General features: G+C 41.0%; 1 protein-coding gene across 2 annotated transcripts in view; it reads left to right on the top strand.

The window, feature by feature from the left end:
* Positions 1-18,881, top strand: part of NUP88 (nucleoporin 88) — a gene marked incomplete at both ends in the record, with an annotated part of 37,594 nt that overhangs the window by 6,713 nt on the left and 12,000 nt on the right. For both annotated transcript variants that reach the window (XM_080712799.1, XM_080712798.1), the window contains 6 exons: positions 87-212; positions 4,568-4,654; positions 6,538-6,714; positions 12,168-12,354; positions 14,231-14,378; positions 15,894-15,992. In XM_080712799.1, the coding sequence (XP_080568925.1) occupies positions 87-212; positions 4,568-4,654; positions 6,538-6,714; positions 12,168-12,354; positions 14,231-14,378; positions 15,894-15,992 (824 nt within the window). The remainder of the gene's footprint in view (positions 1-86; positions 213-4,567; positions 4,655-6,537; positions 6,715-12,167; positions 12,355-14,230; positions 14,379-15,893; positions 15,993-18,881) is intronic.

Raw genomic sequence — 18,881 nt, 5'->3', positions numbered from 1 at the left:
GCGCGGGGATTACAAGCGTGCGCCACCATACCCGGCTATTCCCAAGTTTTATAAAATGCTTTGGAAAATTGTTATCTTTATTTTAGTACCACTCCAATCGCTGAGAGATTTTTCACCAGTTCTACCTCTCTGACTCTAAAGCATGCTGCCTGGTATCCAAGTGAAATGCTGGATCCACACATAGTGTTATTAACATCAGACAATGTAATAAGGTAAGTTTTTTAACCTCTCTTGTGTCTTTGTGGATGTGAGGACTCCGTTCCTCTTTGCTGACTAAAGCTCATGTGGCACCAGATGAGCCATTGGATGGTGGAGTGCACTTGTGTGCTGGCTGTTGTAACCCATTCTCATTCATAAGAATGGCCTAACTGCCTATTACATGCCTTCAGTACTACTGTTCCTTCTCAACTAGTCTGCCTCCAACCTCTCTTTTCCCAATCCAGCATGTAAATACTATTAGAATAATCCTCCCCAGACTTTCCTCATGCCACCCTTTTGGCGATATGGAAGCACAGGAGGAAGAGAATATAGGGGGAGATTGAGAGATTCGACTCCTTGCTACCAGACCAGTTACTTTTATCTTTTTTTTTTTTTTTTTGGTGGTACTGGGGTTCCTGGAAGCCCTTCTACCTCTGGGCTACACTCCTAGACCTATTTTTTATATTTTTATTTGGAAACAGGGTCTCTTAAGCCAGCTAGGCTGGCTTCGAACCTGCACGATCCTCCTGTCTCTGCCTCCCAAGTGCGGGTATTAAAAGCGGGCGCCACCATGCCCAGCTCAGTTTCTTTTATTTTTAAGATCTTCAATTTCTTTAGGAAGCAAAAGGTCTCAGTTTCTAATTTGTAAAAAGTTAGCTTTGATTTCAAAAATTCTGATTTCCCTTCCAGGCTTTGCACTCTATGATTCTGTTTCCACTTAGAGTCCTATTACATTATCAGTTATCTTTATGGATCTGCCTAATGTAGTTTATTGGGAGGACTCAACTAAATAGGTACAGGTACCTCCAGTTTCATTTTTTCCTAATCACTGCTTTTGTTTGTGCTACCAAATCTTCCTTCACTGCTGAATGATTGACCCCTTAATAACATAGATTTAATAGCTTTTTGTTTACTGCTATTAAAATTTAGCATATCCAGCCAAGCATGATGGTACACACCTGTTATCCCAGCAATGCAGGAGACTAAGGCAGGAGGACTGTAAGTTCCAAGCCAGCCAGAGCAACTTAGCAAGACCCTGGTTCAAAATAAAAAAATGAAAAGGCTAGGGAGAAGCCGGGCATGTTGGCGAGTAATTGGGAGGCTGAGACAGAAGGATTGTAGGTTCATAGCCAGCCTCAGCTACTTAGTGAGGCCCTCCCCAACTTAGTGAGACCCTGTTTCAAAATAAAGAATAAAAAAAATAGGACTGGGGAGGGGAGTGTAGTTTGGAGGTAGAATGCCCCTGGGTTCAATCCCCAGTTCTGCAAAAAAAAAAAAAAAAAAAAAAAAGTGCATATTTATAATTATTCTGTGCTAGGGATTTAGCTCAGTAGTATAGAGCCCTCTGGGTTTAGTCCCTAGTACTGCAAAAATCAAAACAAAAACCCTTAGTGTGTTCAGCTAAAAACTCTATTCAGCCAGGCATGGTGGCACATGCTTGTAATCTTAGTACTTGGGAGGCTGAGACTGGAAGATCACAGGTTCCTAGCCTCAAGTACTTAGGCTCTCTGAAACTTAGTAGTGATACTCTGTTTCAAAATGAAGAATAAAGCCTGGCTTGGTGGTCCACACTTGTAATCCCAGCATTCTTGTAATGCCAGTAATAGGGAGGCCTGGGAAGCTGAGACCGGAGGATCGCGGTTCTTAGACAACCTCAGCTACTTAGTGAGACCCTCTACAACTTAGTGAGACCCTGTTTCAATTAAAGAATTAAAAAAAAAAAAAAAACTAGGGCGGGGGGGGTGTTGTAGCTCAGAGGTTGAATGCCCTTGGGTTCCATCCCCAGACCTGCCAAAAAAAAAAAAAAACAGAAGAAGAATAAAAATAGGGCTGGGGCAGAATGCCCCTAGGTTCAATCCCTGGTACCACACACAAAAGAAAAACTCTGCTGTCAAGTCTTTTTGAAAACTTTATTCTGGCCTTTTTGTAGATCAGACCCATGTTTTGAGGGATCTGAAATGAGAGGAGAGTCTATTCTCCTTTTGTGCTTCTTTCTGTCCCAGCACTTTGGGGTAGAGGGTAAAGTAAGAACTCGGGCTGCCTCCTTTTTCTTCCTTCTTAACTCTTTCAGGGTAGGGGTAGAGAGTGTGGATAGATGAGGCAGAGATTCAGTTGTCTGTCAGGGAAGTGGAAATATTTCTTACCTTGGTCTAATCTAGTTCGATTTGCAGCTTGAGACTTCTGTCAGTGTGGGAATCTCTGCATAGATGGTGTGCATATGTTTTGAGACACAGTGTTTAATTTCTAGTTACCTCCATCACTGAGGAGCTCTGTTTCCCACTGGTTCCTATCAGCTATCCATACCCTAAACCTTCTTCAAAATGGAGCATTCCCAAACTTGGTGTCTCCTGCATCTTTTTATATGGAGCCATCCATGGTAACTGCAGAGGTCTTCTTACCTGTACTCCAAGGGCTACAGAGAACCAGGAACATCATAGTTCTTTCTTATTCTTTTCCAGCATACATCCTTTACAAATTTCCAGACCAGTATATATCTTACAGTTTATACATCTCAGATATGACATTTCAGATTCACCAAAGAATTCCCCTATAGGTTTCTACAAAACACCTAGCTGCTATGAACATGGGTATGCATATGTTACTGTAGTTCTCTGATTTCAACCCCTTTGGACAAATACCTAGGAGTGGTATAGCCAGATCATATGGTGGATCTATTCCCAATTTTCTAGGGAATCTCCACACTGATCTCCATAGCAGTTGAACTAGTTTGCACTCCCACCAACAGTGTAAAAGAGTTCCTCTTTCCCCACATCCTTGCCAGCATTTGTTGTTATTTGATTTCTTTATGCTTGTCACTCTGATTGGGGTTAGATGGAATCTCAGCATAGTTTTGATTTGCATCTCCCTGATGGCTAATGATGTTATCTTTTCAGTATCTGTTGGCCATTTGTATCTCTGTCTTTTTGCCAGTGTATGAGTTTGGCCTCTTTGTCAAAGATAATTGACTATAGGTGTGTGGGTTTGTTTCTGTATCTTCTGTTTCACTGGTCAGTATACCTGTTGTTGTGCCAATACCATGCTGGTTTTTACTATTTTTGCTCTATAGTATAATTTGAGGTTGGGGATTGTGATGCCTCTTGCATGGTTCTTATTGCTGAGGATTGCTTTGGCTATTCTGGGTCTTTTCTTTCTCCATATAAAATTCATGACTGCTTTTTCTAGGTCTATGAAGAATGTTTTTGGTATTTTAGTAGGAATTGCATTGAATCTGTAGATCACTTTTGGCAGAATGGCCATTTTGATATTTATTCTGCCTATGCTTAAGCAAGGGAGATCTTTCCATCTTCCAGTCTTCCTCAATTTCTTTCTTTAATATATTATAGACTTTAAGCCAATTTTGATTAATTTTTTTCACTTTATATTTTCCCTTGAGAAAACAGATGACATGATATTGGGCCTTCATATAACAAAACATGTATAGATTGTAGGCTAAATGTCACTCACTCTTCTAGGTATTTGTTATGTGAAGAAGAGTTATAAGATACATTTCCTTTGGGATTTAATATCTCATAGGCAGAGATATCATCGATGAATATAATTCAAAGGAAGTTGGCAGGTTTAGGGGCAGTACTGAAATGACTAGATGAGAGTACAGCTAAGGGCTCAGGGTGAGAAATGTGGAGTTGCAGTGGTAGGGAATAGGCTTCAAAAGAGTTTTAAGAGTTCTGAGCCAGGCGTGGTGGCACACGCTTTTAATCCTAGTACCTGGGAGGCTGAGATATGAGGATCACAGGTTTGAGGATAGCCTCAGCATGTTGTGAGATTCTCATCAACCTAGTAAGACCCTGTTTCCAACTTAAAAAGAAAAAAATAGGACTGGGGGTATAGCTCGGAAATAAAATGCCCCGGGCTCAATCCCCAGTGCCACTATACACACACACACACACACACACACACACACACACACACACACACACAAAATCTCTTTTTTTGAGTAAAGTAATAGGTGAATGGTTATAGCATTTGAAAAAAATATAGTTAATTAATCTGTAGTACTAGTAGGAAAATTTTCAAGGACTGATTGGATGGAAAGGCAATGTAGCATGGGAAATGAAAAAATTTATTTTTTATTTTTATTTATTTATCTATTTATTTTTTTGGTATTACTGGGGGTGAAACCCAGGGACTTTCTACCTCTGGGCTATACTCCCAGACCTATTTTATATTTTATTTGGAAACAGGGTCTCACTAAGTTGTTGAGAGCCTCACTAAGTAGCTGAGGCTGGCTTCCAGCCTGTGTGATCCTCCTATTTCAGTCTCCCAAGCCTGGGGATTACAAGCGTGTTCCACCACGCCCGGCTTCTGAAAGAGAATTTTAAATGTTGGTTTTCCTCTCTTTTTATTACAGAATTTATTCTCTACATGAGCCGCAGACACCCACTAAAATTATTGCACTTTCAGAAGCAGAAGAGGAAAGCATAATACTCAACAAAGGGTAAGTTTTGATTTGTGTTGTAAAATGTCTATTCAAACTAGTTTATTGAGACTATAAATGTTTTAAGAGCTTACATGGTTTTCTATCGCTGATTTAAGCTTTTGGTAATGTATGAAGTAAGCAAGGTAGGCAATGTATGACTAAGAAGAAGGTAGAAATCTGAATGTATGACTTCTTATATTTATTTATTCATTTTTTTTGGCACTAGAATTTGAACCAAGGGGCTTTTTAAATATTTATTTATTTATTTATTTATTTATGTTACTGGGGATGGAACCCAGGGGCACTCTACCTCTGAGCTACATACATTCCCAGCCCTATTTTTTATTCTTTATTTTGAAACAGGGTCTCACTGAGTAGCTGAGGCTGGCCGCGAACCACAGTCCTCCTGTCTCAGCCTGCCAAGAGCTGGAATTACAAGTGTGCACCACCACGTCCGGCTGCAAGGGGCATTTTACCCCCAAGCTATACCCCTAGACCTTCTTTTATTTTTTTATTTTGAAAAGAGTCTTGCTAAGTTGATGAGGCTGGCCCTGAACCTGTGGCCCTCCTATCTCAACTATAGGTATAGTTTGGACATAGAATGTCCGAGGTTCAATCTCCAGAACCAGTATTTAAAATAAGAAAAAAGCACATTAGTGTGCATGTAGGGAAATGTTACAATGAAAGTCTTTGATATCTACATATAAGTGAACATATACAATAAATATACAATAAAAACAGTGCTGTTGGGCGTGGTGGCGCACGCTTGTAATCCCCGCGCTTGAGGGGCGGAGACAGGAGGATCGCGCAGGTTCGAAGCCAGCTGCCACGCAGACTTAAGAGACCCTGTTTCCAAAAAATAAAAAAATAGGTCTGGGAGTGTGGCCCAGAGGTAGAAGGGCTTCCAGGAACCCCAGTACCACCAAAAAAAAAAAGTGCTTAGCATGGTCTTGGTACAGTACATACTCATTAATTGATACTTTCCATCATTATTAGATATATTATAGGATTAAGCTTCAATTAAGTTTTGGTGGCTTGGGAGTCACTTAAATCTCATTAAATTAACATCCCTCTTTGTTCTCATTCATTGAATTTTTTTGTGTGGTGATAGTGCTGCAGATCAAACCTGGAGAAGCTTTACCACTGAGCTACATGCGGTACTGGGGATGGAACCCAGGGGCATTCTACCTCTGAGCCACACCCCAGCCCTATTTTTAATTTTTTAGAGTTTTTATTTTTTTGTGGTGCTGGGAGTGGAACCCAGGGGCATTCTACCTCTGAGCGACATCCCCAGTCATATATATATATATATATATATATATATATATATATATATATATATTTGTTGTTGTTGTTGTTGTTTTGTTTTGTTTTTTTGTTTTTAAGTCCTTTATTTTGAAACAGGGTCTTACTTAGGAAAGGGGTCTAAGTAGCTGAGACTGTTCGCGAATCGCAATTCTCCTATCTCAGCCTCCCAAATGCTGGGTTTACAAGCATGCACCACCACATCTGGCTTATTTTTTATATGTATGTATGTATGTATGTGGTACTGGGCATGGAACTCAAGGGCTTTGTACCTCTGGGCTACACTCCCAGACCAATTTTATATTTTATTTGGAAACAGGGTCTTATTAACTTGCTTGTGAGCCTCACTAAGTAGCTGAGGCTGGCTTTGAATCTGTGCGATCTTCCTGTCTCAGCCTCCCAAGTACTGGGAATACAAAAGCCTGGTTGGCCCGTGCTTTTCACTTATTTATGAAAAAAAAATTTCCAGTGCTAACATTCTTTATACTTATTTTTGTCTTTTTATTCAGTTGAATATAAATTCTATACATACCTCCTGTTCTTGGAGATTTTTTGTTTTGTTTTCAGTTACATTTGGTTATCAAATCTCTTTGCAGAAGGGCATACACTGCATCTTTAGGGGAGACTGCAGTGGCATTTGACTTCGGGCCATTGACATCAGTTCCAAAGAATATATTTGGACAAAAAGTCAGAGATGAAGTAGTGGCATATCCGCTCTACATCTTATATGAGAATGGAGAGACTTTCCTGACATATGTCAGTCTGTTACACAGGTAAGTTGAGGTGGTGACCCACCTGACATGAACACCCAGCATGTTCTCCAACCTCAGTGATCACAGTAAGCTGCCCTTAGATGCTTGTTTTGCACGTTGCGGAGAAAGAGTTGGTACAGATCGTTGGGCCTATCATTTCCTCATAATACATGGGTAAGTCTATAGTTTTAAAAAGGACAGAATTTGTGTTCACCAAGCCTAATAATTGAAAAAGTATTTATGGAGAGGGAGAGGGAGAGGGAGAGGGAGGCAGAGAGAGAGAGAGAGAGAGAGAGAGAGAGAGAGAGAGTGTGAGTGTGTGTGTGTGTGTGTGTGTTACTGGGAAGTGGACCCAGAGGCATTCTACCTCCAAGCTATACCCCCAGACTGATTTTTTTTTTTTTTTTGGTGGTACTGGGGTTCCTGGAAGCCCTTCTACCTCCGGGCTACACTCCCAGACCTATTTTTACATTTTTATTTGGAAACAGGGTCTCCTAAGCCAGCGCGCGTGGCTGGCTTTGAACCTGCGCGATCCTCCTGTCTCTGCCTCCCAAGTGCGGGGATTACAAGCGTGCGCCACCACGCCCGGCAAGACTGATTTTTTTAAATCTCTTTTTTCTGTTTATCTATTCATGTATTTATGTATTTATTTACTGTGGTACTGAGGATTAAACCCAAGACTATGCTACCTCTGAGCTACAGCCCCAGCCCTATTTATTTTTTAATTGGTGCATTGTAGTCATACATCTTAGTGGGACAGAAGACGTAGAGGCATACATGCACACATCACTGGTTTAGCCCTTCCCCAATTCCCATCCTTTTCCCTCCCTCCTTCCTTCCTTTGTTTGGCTTAGTGATTGACTTTGATATGTTTGTGAATGTACATTAGGGAATTTTCTTCTCTCCCCCCCACTCCCCTCAGGTTGCTTTATTTGCTCATCTGTAGTCTATTTCTTATTTGGAAACAGGGTCTCGATAGGTTGCTGAGAACCTCTTTAAATTGCTGAGGCTGTCCCCTAACCTGTGAGCCTCCTGTCTCAGCCTCCCAAGTACTGGGATGGTAAACTGTGCCACCACGACCGGCTTTTATGGTTTATTTTATATGAATGATACACTACAGAAATGATTAGGTATAATATGTTATCTTACGTCCCAACTCTGGGGAAAAAGATACACAGATACATGAAGAAGTAATGACCCATACTGCATCACTGGGGCGCGTTAAAAACCAAGGGCCAGGCATGATCATGCACGCTTTAATCCCGGTGCTCAGGAGGCTGAGAAGGAGAATCCCAGGCCCAAGGACAGCCTGAGCAGATAGTGAGAGCAGATAGTGAGAGCAGATAGCGAGAGCCTGTTTCAGAGTAAGAATACACAATCAGGCTGAGGTGTAGCCTGGAGGGCGAGTGCTCCTGGGTTCAGTCATCAGTACCGCCAGCCGGCTGAGGTGGCGCACGCTTGTCATCCCCGCGCTTGGGAGGCTGACAGGAGGCTCGCGCGGGTTCGAAGCCAGCCTCAGCTACTCAGTGAGGCTCTCAGCAACTTAGTGAGACCCTGTGTCCAAATAAAGTATAAACTAGGTCTGGAAGTATAGCCTGGAGGTAGAAAGCCCCTGGGTTCCACCCCCAGTACCACACACACACACACACACACACACACACACACACACACACACACATCAGTACCACCAAAATTAAAAAATTAAAAATCCAAAGGAAAGAAAGCTTATCCTTACTGGTGAAGCTAAGAAAATGTCATAGAGAAACCCTGGTGTCTCATGGACTCAGCGTCATGTGGAATTAAGGAAGCCTCAGTGAAGAGTTAGGCCATTTTCTTGCCAGGGCAGCTTAAGGAGGATGAAAACAAGTACAAATCCATTCAGGGTTCAGTGATTCGATGTCTTGGGCTAGAGCAGAAGACTCCCATTAGGAGCACTGAACAAAGAAGCTGTGCATATATCCTAGGGAAAATTTGGCTGAGTTACATACCCAGTTAAGAAGTATGGCCAGGCGTAGTGGCGCATGTGAGTAATCAGTGCTTGGGAGGCTGAGAAGAGAGGATTGAAGGTTTGAGGCCAGCCTCAGCTATTTAGTGAGGCCCTTTGCAATTTTGCAAGACCCTGTCTCAAAATAAATAATAAACAATGGGGCTGGAGGTGTAGCTTGGAGGTAGCATGCCCCAGCTTCAATCTCCAGTTCCAAAAACAAAAAAAAAAAGTATGGGGTCTTTTCTGGATGCAGAGTACTAGGAAGCCAGTGATGATTTCCAAGTAGAAGGATAAATAGTTGGTTTGGGAAGGGATCAGGGCAGATTTTTTTTTTTTTTTTTTTTTTTGTGGGTCTGGGGGTGGAGCCCAGGGACATTCCGACCTCCGAGCTACACCCCCTGCCCTATTTTTCATTCTTTAGAAACAGGGTCTCACTGAATTGCGGAGGGCCTCACTAAGTAGCCGAGGCTGTCCGCGAACCGCGATCGTCCGGTCTCAGCCTCCCGAATGCTGGGATGACAAGCGCGCGCCACCACGCCCGGCTAGGCTGCTGGTTTTGAAGGAATATTTATTTTTACAGATGGTCAGTGTGCGACAGTTTTGAATCAGTAAAGTGGACATATTCTGTGGATAGTTGGAAATAGAAGGTAGTGAGTGACATAGGCTACAAATGAGATGAGAGTCATTTGTTCATGGGGAGAGATGAGTAGAGGGTGGGAATTAAGGGGTTTGTAACTATAGAAGTGAGGCCCAGGGCCTTTTGAGAGCTGTTTCCAGGATGGGACGAGAGTATGCCAAAGGGCAAACACAAAAGAGCCTGACATTACGGAACAGTAAGAGTTCGCTGTCCACGGCATTCCCTCTGGCAGATGTTCTCTCTCGAGGGTCTTATTGTTTGCAGTGCTGGGATGAACCCAGGGCCTCCTGCATGCTGGCAGGTGCTCTCCCGCTAAGCGACTCCCTCAGCTCCTCTTTGGAAGATTTTGAGCTAACATTATTACACCCCCTTACACTTCCTCTCATTACTGTTCGGCCCTCGTTTGTACACATGATCTACCCAGTAACATTACTCCCCAACTGAATGTTTCTGGCATCCAAGCAATCTCAAGTATTTATTGATTTTTGTTTTGTTTTTTTGTGACACTGGGAATAGAACCCAGGGGCATACTACCTCAAAGCTCCATCCCCAGCCTGTTTTATATTTCTTTTTCTTTTTCTTTTTAAGAAGTTTATTAGAAAGATAGAAATACAGATGATAGGTACAGCTCCATACCAACCTGGCATGGGGGGGTGACTCGAATGAATACACCCTGTATTTTTCTTTTTCTTTTTCAATGGTCTTGCTAGGTTGCAGGAGTCTCACTTTGTTGTGAGCCTGTCCTTGAACCTGCAGTCCTCCTGTCCCAACCTCCTAAGTACTGGGATTATATGCCACTGGGCCTGGCTTTTTTATTTTTAATAGCATATGTATATTACATGTATGTGTGTATGTATGTATTTTTGCAGTATGGAGGATAGAACTCAGGGCCTCATCCGTGCTAGGCAAGTACCATACCACTGAGCTACAGTCCCAGCTCTATTGACTTTATGACAAAAATATCTTGAATGTTTACATGGCTGTCACTATTCCTTTGTCCCTGCCCTAGACCCTCATCTGCTCAGATCATCCGCCTCTTAAGTAGTTCTCTTAAGTCCAATTTTAGATTTCCCAAGTCCTTTTCTTCTCCTACAAGATGATCTGTATAAAATGAAGCTTTGCCACTCTTAAAGCTCTAGCAATGCAGTGACACCCAGCAGATAAACTGAATACTTTCACATGGCGATACTGTCTGCTTCATAAGCAAGTCCTAGATATCTGTTTGGCTACTTTCTGTTGCTTTAGACTATATCCTTTGGGTCTTGTCATTCTAAGGTACGTTTACTTCTTATTCTTTGTCTTTACTGCTTCCAGGAGTCTGTGTGAGCTACAGGTGCCTTCCCAGAAATCATTTGTGCCCCGTATTTTAAATTAATTATTTTTCATGGTACTGGGGATTGAATCAAGGGGTAATCTACCTCTGAGCTACACTCCCAGCCCTTTTTATTTTTAGATTTATTTATTTATTTATTTATTTATTGGTAATGGGGGTGGAACACAGGGGCCTTCTACCTTCAGGCTACACTCTCAGACATATTTTATTTCTTATTTGGAAACAGTGTCTCTTAAATTGCTAAGCCCTTCACTAAGTTGCCAAGGCTGGCCTCAAACCTGCAATCCTCCAGTCTCGACCTCCCAAGTACTGGGATTACAAGTGTGTGCTGCCACACCTGGCTTTATTTTAAAAGAGGGTCTCATGAGGTTGACCAGAGTCTCACTACTAGGTAAAACTTTCCTGGAACCTGTGATCTTCCTGTCTCAGCCTCTCAAGTACTGGGATTACAGGTGTGTGCCACGAGGCCCCACTTTTATTTATTTTTGATACTTTTCTTGCCTGCCTCACCTTCTTCATATCTTCCTGTTCTGTTGTGCCATATTCTGTATCCTTTCCTGTTGCACTTGTCCTTTGGTATGGTAATTCTGGTTAAATGTCTGCTTCCCCAGCTAAACCATCAGTTCATTCAGGGTATCTTGTAGCACTCAGTAAGTGTATTTGTTTAATTGTATTAGCTGTGGGTCTCAAGCCCTGAAGAGAAGCTACATCTCAGAAGAAAAGATGAGTGAGACATCAGAATACAGGGAAAGTTAAAAGCAGGTAGAGTTTAATATGTTGTCACATAAATGTGTGTCGTGAAGAAAAGATGAGGCTTTACAGCAGACCTCCGGAGGACACCAATATTTAAGAGGCAGGAATTAGAAAAGCACACCAGAGGCCAGGGTTGTGGGTCAGTGGTAGAGTGCTTGCCTAGTATGCAGTACGCCCTGGGTTTGATCTCCAGCACGAAGGAAGAAGGAAGGAAGGAAGGGAGGGAGGGAAGGAAGGAAGGAAGGAAAGGTTAAGGGTGTTAACCAGTGATAATACAGCAGAGTCGTCATTCTTCTGGATTTAGATACTAGAGTCATATTGGTGACCTTTGCTAGAGTAGCTTCAGTAGAGTGATGTAAGCACTAACTGGGAAATTTAGGGTGAGGCTTTTCACCTGTGCTATTGACACTTTGGTCTGAATAATTCTTTGCTATAAGGGGCTGTCCTGTAGGAGAATGTTCAGCACCATCCCTGGCCTCTGCCTGTTAGATGTTAGTCACTGCCTCCCTCCACAGTTGTGACAACCCAGGATGTCTTCAGGCATTGCCAGTGGCCCCTCAGGGGCAAGACCGTCTGTGTTTCAGAACTACTAGCTTGTTTGAATGTGAGTGAAAAAGTTAAAAATTGGAGGCATTGGGAATATATTTATAATAAGGGTATGGTAGCTGGAGGAAGACAGAGTCAAAGAATCGGTTTTGGGGCTAGGGATAGGCATGGTTATCTTTGGTCAACATTTCCCAAATGTGTTTTTATTCTTTCTTTAGCCCTGGGAATATTGGAAAGCTGTTGGGCCCACTGCCCATGCACCCTGCAGCTGAAGACAACTATGGTTATGATGCTTGTGCCGTGCTCTGCTTACCCTGTATCCCCAACGTCTTAGTGATTGCCACTGAGTCGGGAGTGCTGTATCACTGTGTCGTGCTGGAAGCGGAAGAGGAAGACGACCAAACAGTAAGCGTAGGCTAATGTTGGTATATTTTGGATCTTTAACACCAGGTATAGTTTTAACCCAATATGAATATTTTATACATGAAGATTTAAACATATCTGGCACCTCTGGTACTTTGGAAATTAAGTACCTAAAACTAATTGAAACTCATGAGGCATGGTGGTGCATACCTGTCATCCCAGTACTTGGGAGGTTGAGATAAGAGGAGCACAGGTTTGAGACCAGCCCCAGCAATTTAGTGAGGCCCTTAGCAATTTAGCAAGACCCATTTCAAAATGATAAATAAAATATGGCTGGGTATATGTCTCAGAGGTAGAATGCCCCTCGATTAAATCCCCAGTATATCCAAAACAACAACAACAAAACTAACTGAAACTCACTTAAAAATCTAGAGGGAAGCTGGGCATGGTGGCGCACATTTGTAACCCCAGCATTCGGGAGGCTAATACTGGAGGATCCTGATTCGCGAGCAGCCTCAGCTACTCAGTGAGGCCCTCCACAACTTAGTGAGACCCTGTTTCAAAATAAAGAATAAAAAATAGGGCAGAGGGTATAGCTTGGAGGTCAAATGCCCTGGGCTCAATCCCCAGACCCACAAAAAAAAAAAAAAAAAAAAAAAACTGGATGGAGCCAGGCATGGTGGTGCATGCTTGTAATCCCAGTACTCAAGAGCCTGAGACAGGAAGATTGAAGGTTCGCAGCCAGCCTCAGCTATTTAAGAGACCCTCCGCAACTTAGTAAGGCCCTGTTTTGAAGTAAAGGGGGAAAAAAATGGGCTGCGGGTGTAGCTCTGAGGTAGAATGCCCCTAGGCCCAATTCTCAGTACCAAAATAAATAAATAAATAAAACTAGATGATAAAAGGTTACCACACTTACTTGATCCATCAACTTGGATATTTCTTTCTGATATCTACTTTGCCATCCTTGATAATAGATACAAAGAACCTTTGGATTACTGAAATGGATTTTTTCAAGACTTGTTTATTAACATCTCCCTAAAGAACAAGACTATTATTTTCCTCTTTTAAGAATAATGCATTATTAGGATAGGGAGTGAGGTTAAGAATAATTTGAAACCATCATTTTTTTTTCTTTTCTTTTTTTTTGCAGGTCTGGGGATTGAACCCAGGGGCATTCTAAGCTATACCCCCTGCCCTATTTTTTATTCTTTATTTTGAAACAGGGTCTAAGTTGCAGAGGGCCTCACTAAGTAGGTGTGGCTGTTTGCGAACCACGATGCTCCAGTCTCAGCCTCCCAAATGCTGGGATTACAAGCATGCACCACCATACCCGGCTCGAAACCACCATTTGATGCAACTTTTTACTGTAGTTTTTAGTTGGGTATGTTTTCAGATTAACAGGAAAGATTTAAGACTACAACACTCAGCCAGACATGACGACACACGCCTTTAATCTCAGTACTTAGGAGGCGGAGACAGGAGGATCGCAGATTTGCAGCCAGCCTTGGCTACTTCGTGAGGCCCTCTGCAATTTAGTGAGACCCTGTTTCAAAATAAAGAATAAAATATACAGTTGGACTGGGCATGGTGGCGCACATGGTGGGCATGGTGGGTAATCCCCACACTTGGGAGGCGGAGACAGGAGGACCGCACAAGTTCGAAGCCAGCCACGCTGGTTTAAGAGACCCTGTTTCCAAATAAAAAGTACAAAAATAGGTCTGGGAGTGTAGCCTGGAAGTAGAATGGTTTCCAGGAATCCCAGTACCACCAAAAAAAAAAATAGAAAGAGAGCTGGGAATGTAGCTCAGAGGTAGAATGTCCCTGGGTTCAGTCCCCAGTAACACACACACACACACACACACACACACACACACACACACACACACACGAGTACAACACTTTCCTTTTTATTTTACAGTCAGAAAAGTCCTGGGATTCCAGGGCTGACCTCATTCCTTCTCTGTATGTGTTTGAATGTGTTGAGTTGGAGCTTGCCCTGAAACTGGCTTCTGGAGAGGATGATCCCTTTGATTCTGACTTCTCTTGTCCAATCAAACTTCACAGGGGTAAGGTATTTACTAAGTATAGTTCTTTTATTCCGTTATATTTATACTAAGACAGTTACAAAATTGTTGCCATATGATTTTTTGTTCTGTGGTTCTAGCCTTTAAAAAAGTTAACTGGGTTCTTTTGGTCTTTTAATCACTACACAGTACCGTTTTTGTCCAATGCATGCTGAACAAATTTCTCAAGTTTTAAGGTAATGACCTTCAATCTGGATTCACTCAGATGTATTATAGTGACTTTTTCCTGAGTCCATTAAAAGTAGAGTTCATGACTCAAATACTTAAATGTCTACAAGCTGTAATTTAACTTTACAAATAACTTTTCAGACCAAAGTGTAGCATAATTATGTACCTTATAACCATGTTCATTTTTTCATTTTTTATTTATTTATTTTTGCAGATCTGGGGATGGAACCCAGGGGAATATATATATATATAATTTTTTTTTTTTTTTTTTTTTGGTTTGGAAACAAGGTCTCATTAAGTTGCTGAGAGCCTCTCTAAGTAGCTGAGGCTGGCTTTGAACCTGTGCGATCCTCCTGTCTCAGCCTCCCAAGTGCTGGGATTACAAGCATGCGCTACCATGTCCGGCTAACCGTGTTCATTTAATTTTACATGAACATGCTCTTTGAAGCAAGTTTGACAGTTTTTCAATATGTAATAACTGTTCTTGGAGTTACTTCTAAAAAGAACTTGACTCTAATATTAATGTAACCAAAATGTACGTGATCTGTATTTTTTATGTTGTGTGGTAAATTTCTGTAATCTTGAGCCACATCAACTCAGTGAGACTTATATCAACGTAGTGAGTCCCCGTTTCAAAACAAAATTAAAAGAGCTGGGAATGTAGGTTGGAGGTAGAATGCCCCTGAGTTCAATTCACAGTAGACACACACATACACACGATTTTCAAAGCAAATTATATACCAACTGCTCATATTCTTAGTAAAAATGAAAATGATTTTTAAAAGAAAATCCAAAATTGAAGATGAACTTTGGGCCTTTCTGTACATCAACATTATGAAGACATGTAAAACTTCACTTGTTTCCCATCTGATTTAGCACATTGTGATAAAACTCTTAACTAAGCAGTTATATTAGGGTCTTTTGGGTACCTGTGCTATAGTGCACACTTAAGTAATTTCATGTACATAGATATGTGCAAGCCTAGGTTTTCTACAGAGCTACCATTCTTATTTTGAAGAACTATAAATAAATGTTCAATACTAAACTGAAAGTTACCTGACAGTAAGCATTTATAAGTCTTGGTGAACTCCATTTTGTTATATTTTAGAAAATAACACATTTGGATTTTGTTATACTTCTAAAAATACTTAAAATATATTTGAAAACTGAATTTAGATTTTAAAATTTCAAAAACCCCTTCTCGGTGCCAGTGTGAAAGTCATGTAGACCTGTCATCATTTCCATTGACAAATGTGTTTGTAGGCTCCTGGGACAAATTCTTTTATTTCCTGGAGGCCACCTTTATGTCATGAATGGCTTGTTTTGCAGATCCTAAGTGCCCTCCAAGATACCATTGCACTCATGAAGCTGGCGTGCATAGTGTTGGGCTAACCTGGATTCATAAACTTCAAAAATTTCTTGGATCGGGTGAGTTGACTATGTTACTTTCCCGTAGGTTTCGAAAATCCATCAAACTGTAGTTTGGCATAAGAAAATAATAGAGAAAGTTAGTGAAACCAAGTTTGTTCTTTGGGAGTTTAGCAAAATTGACCAACCTTTAGCTAGACTAACCAAAAACTAGAACAGAGAAAACTGAAATTACTACAATCAGGAGCAAAAGAAGGGATATATTACCAACCTTAGAGAAATAGAGAATCAATATAAGGAAAATAATATGAGCTAGTTTTTACCAGTTAGATAACCTAGATGATATGTATAAATTTCAAGAAAGAAATAAAATACCAAAACTGACTCAAAAATAATACAAAGCTGGAGTAGTCTATAAGAAATAAAGAAATTGGGGTATGAGGTGGGGGAACTATGCAAAAAGAAAAGCCTAGGACTAGGTAAGTGGCTGTATAGGTAAAGAATTAATGCCAATTCCTTACACATTTCTCCAAAACAATAGAAGAGGAGGAAACACTTCTTGATTTATTCCGTCAGGTCATTTTTAGCTTGACCAAAACCAAAGATGTCTAAGAAATCTACATGCAGATATCCCTTATGAATATAGAAGCAAAAAATCCTCAACAAAATATTAGCAAACCTAGTATAGCAACATATAAAAAGGATTATACACCATCAACAAGTGAAATTTGTTCTAGGAACATAAAGTTAATCATCGGAAAATCAAGGTGGTATCTGTATGAATAGAGTAAAGGTTAGAAATCATATGACCATCTCTATAGACACAGAAAAAGCATTTAAGAAAATCTAGCCGGGCTTGGTAGCGCACACTTGTAATCCCAGCATTTGGGAGGCTGAGACCAGAGGATCGCGGTTCGTGGACAGCCTCAGCTTCTTAGTGAGGCCCTCTGCAACTCAGTGAGACCCGGTTGATTCAAAATAAAGAAAAAAAAAATAGGGCAGGAGGTGTAGCTTGGAGGTCGAATGTCCCTGGGTTCCATCCCCAGACCTGCAAAAAAAAAAAAAAAAAAAAAAAGAAAGAAAGAAAGAAAGAAAGAAAGAAAGAAAGAAAGAAAAGAAAAGAAAAAGAAAATCTAACAGCCTTTATGTTCAAAACGGTCTGCAAACTTAGTAATGGAAAGGAGGTTTCTCAAACCAATAAAAGGCATCTCGGAAAAACCCACAGCAAACACCTTGCTTAACAGGGACAAACTAAATGCTTTCTACATTAGCTTTCTACTGCTGTTTTAAGAACTTATGGCAAAGTTAGTGGCTCAAAACATCATAAATGTATTATCTTACAGTTTGACAGGTTCAAAGTTTTTCATGAGTTTCATGGGGCTCCAATTAGTAGAACAGTTTTCCTTCCCGGAGGCTCTAGGAGAGATTTTGTTCCCTGTCCTTTTCCAGCTTCTACCATATTACTTGGCTTGTAGCCCTTCTTCTGTCTTCAGCTGTGAAATATTTCCTCCTCCTTCAAAGCCAGCAATAAGAGAGGTTGCATTCTTCTTACATTGTATTAATCTTTTTCTGCTGCTTTTATGATACATAAAAAGATTGTATTAATCTTTTTCTACATCTTGTGATAACATTGGGTCCATCAGAGATCCAAATTCTGGTAGATTTTCAATATCTGGAGATAATCCTCAGGGTTGATAGCTGAATTGTCTTTCATTTTTTAGGGAATGTAGCATTTGTTTGTAATTAAGTAGTTTTATCAGCCTGTTTCTGTCCTATAGCTTCCTCTTACCTTCTTTCTGACCGTTTTAGTCCAATTCAGCACTGTTTCAGATGTTATAAAATTTTCAAGAACCTTTGCGGTTTCCCACGTATATCATATTCATTCCAGCAGATGAGAGGTTTATCCACAGGTTCTTCCTAAATAGTCCTATCTATACTTTTGGACTTTCTGCTGGGGGCAGGCAAATGATCTTAAGTTACATTTGCAATCTCTTGAGAGAGTCTTTTGTGTGTCAGAATATTCTGACTTTTCTCAGGTATTAACAGAAAATACTTCGGCCACACTTACGGCTTTTTCTCTGTAGCATTTTTTATTTTCATAGTGACTCTCTTTTCAACATCGTTTGCCATCCAAATAGGCCGAGAATTTTCCAAATCAAATCCTTTTTATTTAGCAATTCTTTCCTCCATTACTCAGCGAGAAGTAATTAGCCCAGATCCTCAAGGCTTTGCTAATAATCACCTCAAGTCAGTGTCCAACCCAATTTATATACATGTTCTCATTTCTGCACATTACTTTGTGTGTGTGTGTGGTACTGGCGAATGAACACAGGGGATACTGTACCTCTGATCTACCTCTCTGGCCCTGTTTTTTTTTTTTTTTTTTTTTTTCAATTCTTTATTTTGAAACAGGATCTCACTTAGTTGCAGAGAGCCTCACCAAGTACCTGAGGCTTACCGCAAACTTGTGATTCTCCTTTCTCAGCCTCCCAAGTACTGGCATTATAAGCGTGCACCATTACGCCTGGCCCTGCACTTTACTATTAAGAAACAGAATAAGGATGTTTCCTCAGGCCACTTCTGTTTAGCATTGTAATAGAGGTTCTAGGCATGGAAATTAGCTAAGAAAAGGAAATAAAAGACATCCCGATCAAAAAGGAGGAAGAAAAGCTCTTTGCGCTGGAGGTTAAACCCAGGGGCATTCTACCTCTGAGTTACACTCCCAGCCCTAGTTTTTATTTTTTATTTTGACATAGGATCTCACTAAGTTATGGAGAGCCTCACCAAGTTGCTGAGGCTGGCCACAAACCCGAATCTTCCTGTCTGTCTCCCAAGCACTGGGATTACAAGCATGTGCCACCACGCCCGGCTAGAAAAACTCTTTTCTCATATAATAATCTTTTACATAGAAAATCCCAACTGGTGTGGTGGTGGATATTTGTAATCCCA

This window comes from Muscardinus avellanarius (genome assembly GCF_963383645.1).
Source record: "Muscardinus avellanarius genome assembly, chromosome: 16".
In the NCBI taxonomy this organism is placed as follows: domain Eukaryota; kingdom Metazoa; phylum Chordata; class Mammalia; order Rodentia; family Gliridae; genus Muscardinus; species Muscardinus avellanarius.
The sequence above is the reverse complement of the archived record's forward strand: the minus strand, read 5'-3'. Positions and strand labels throughout refer to the sequence as shown.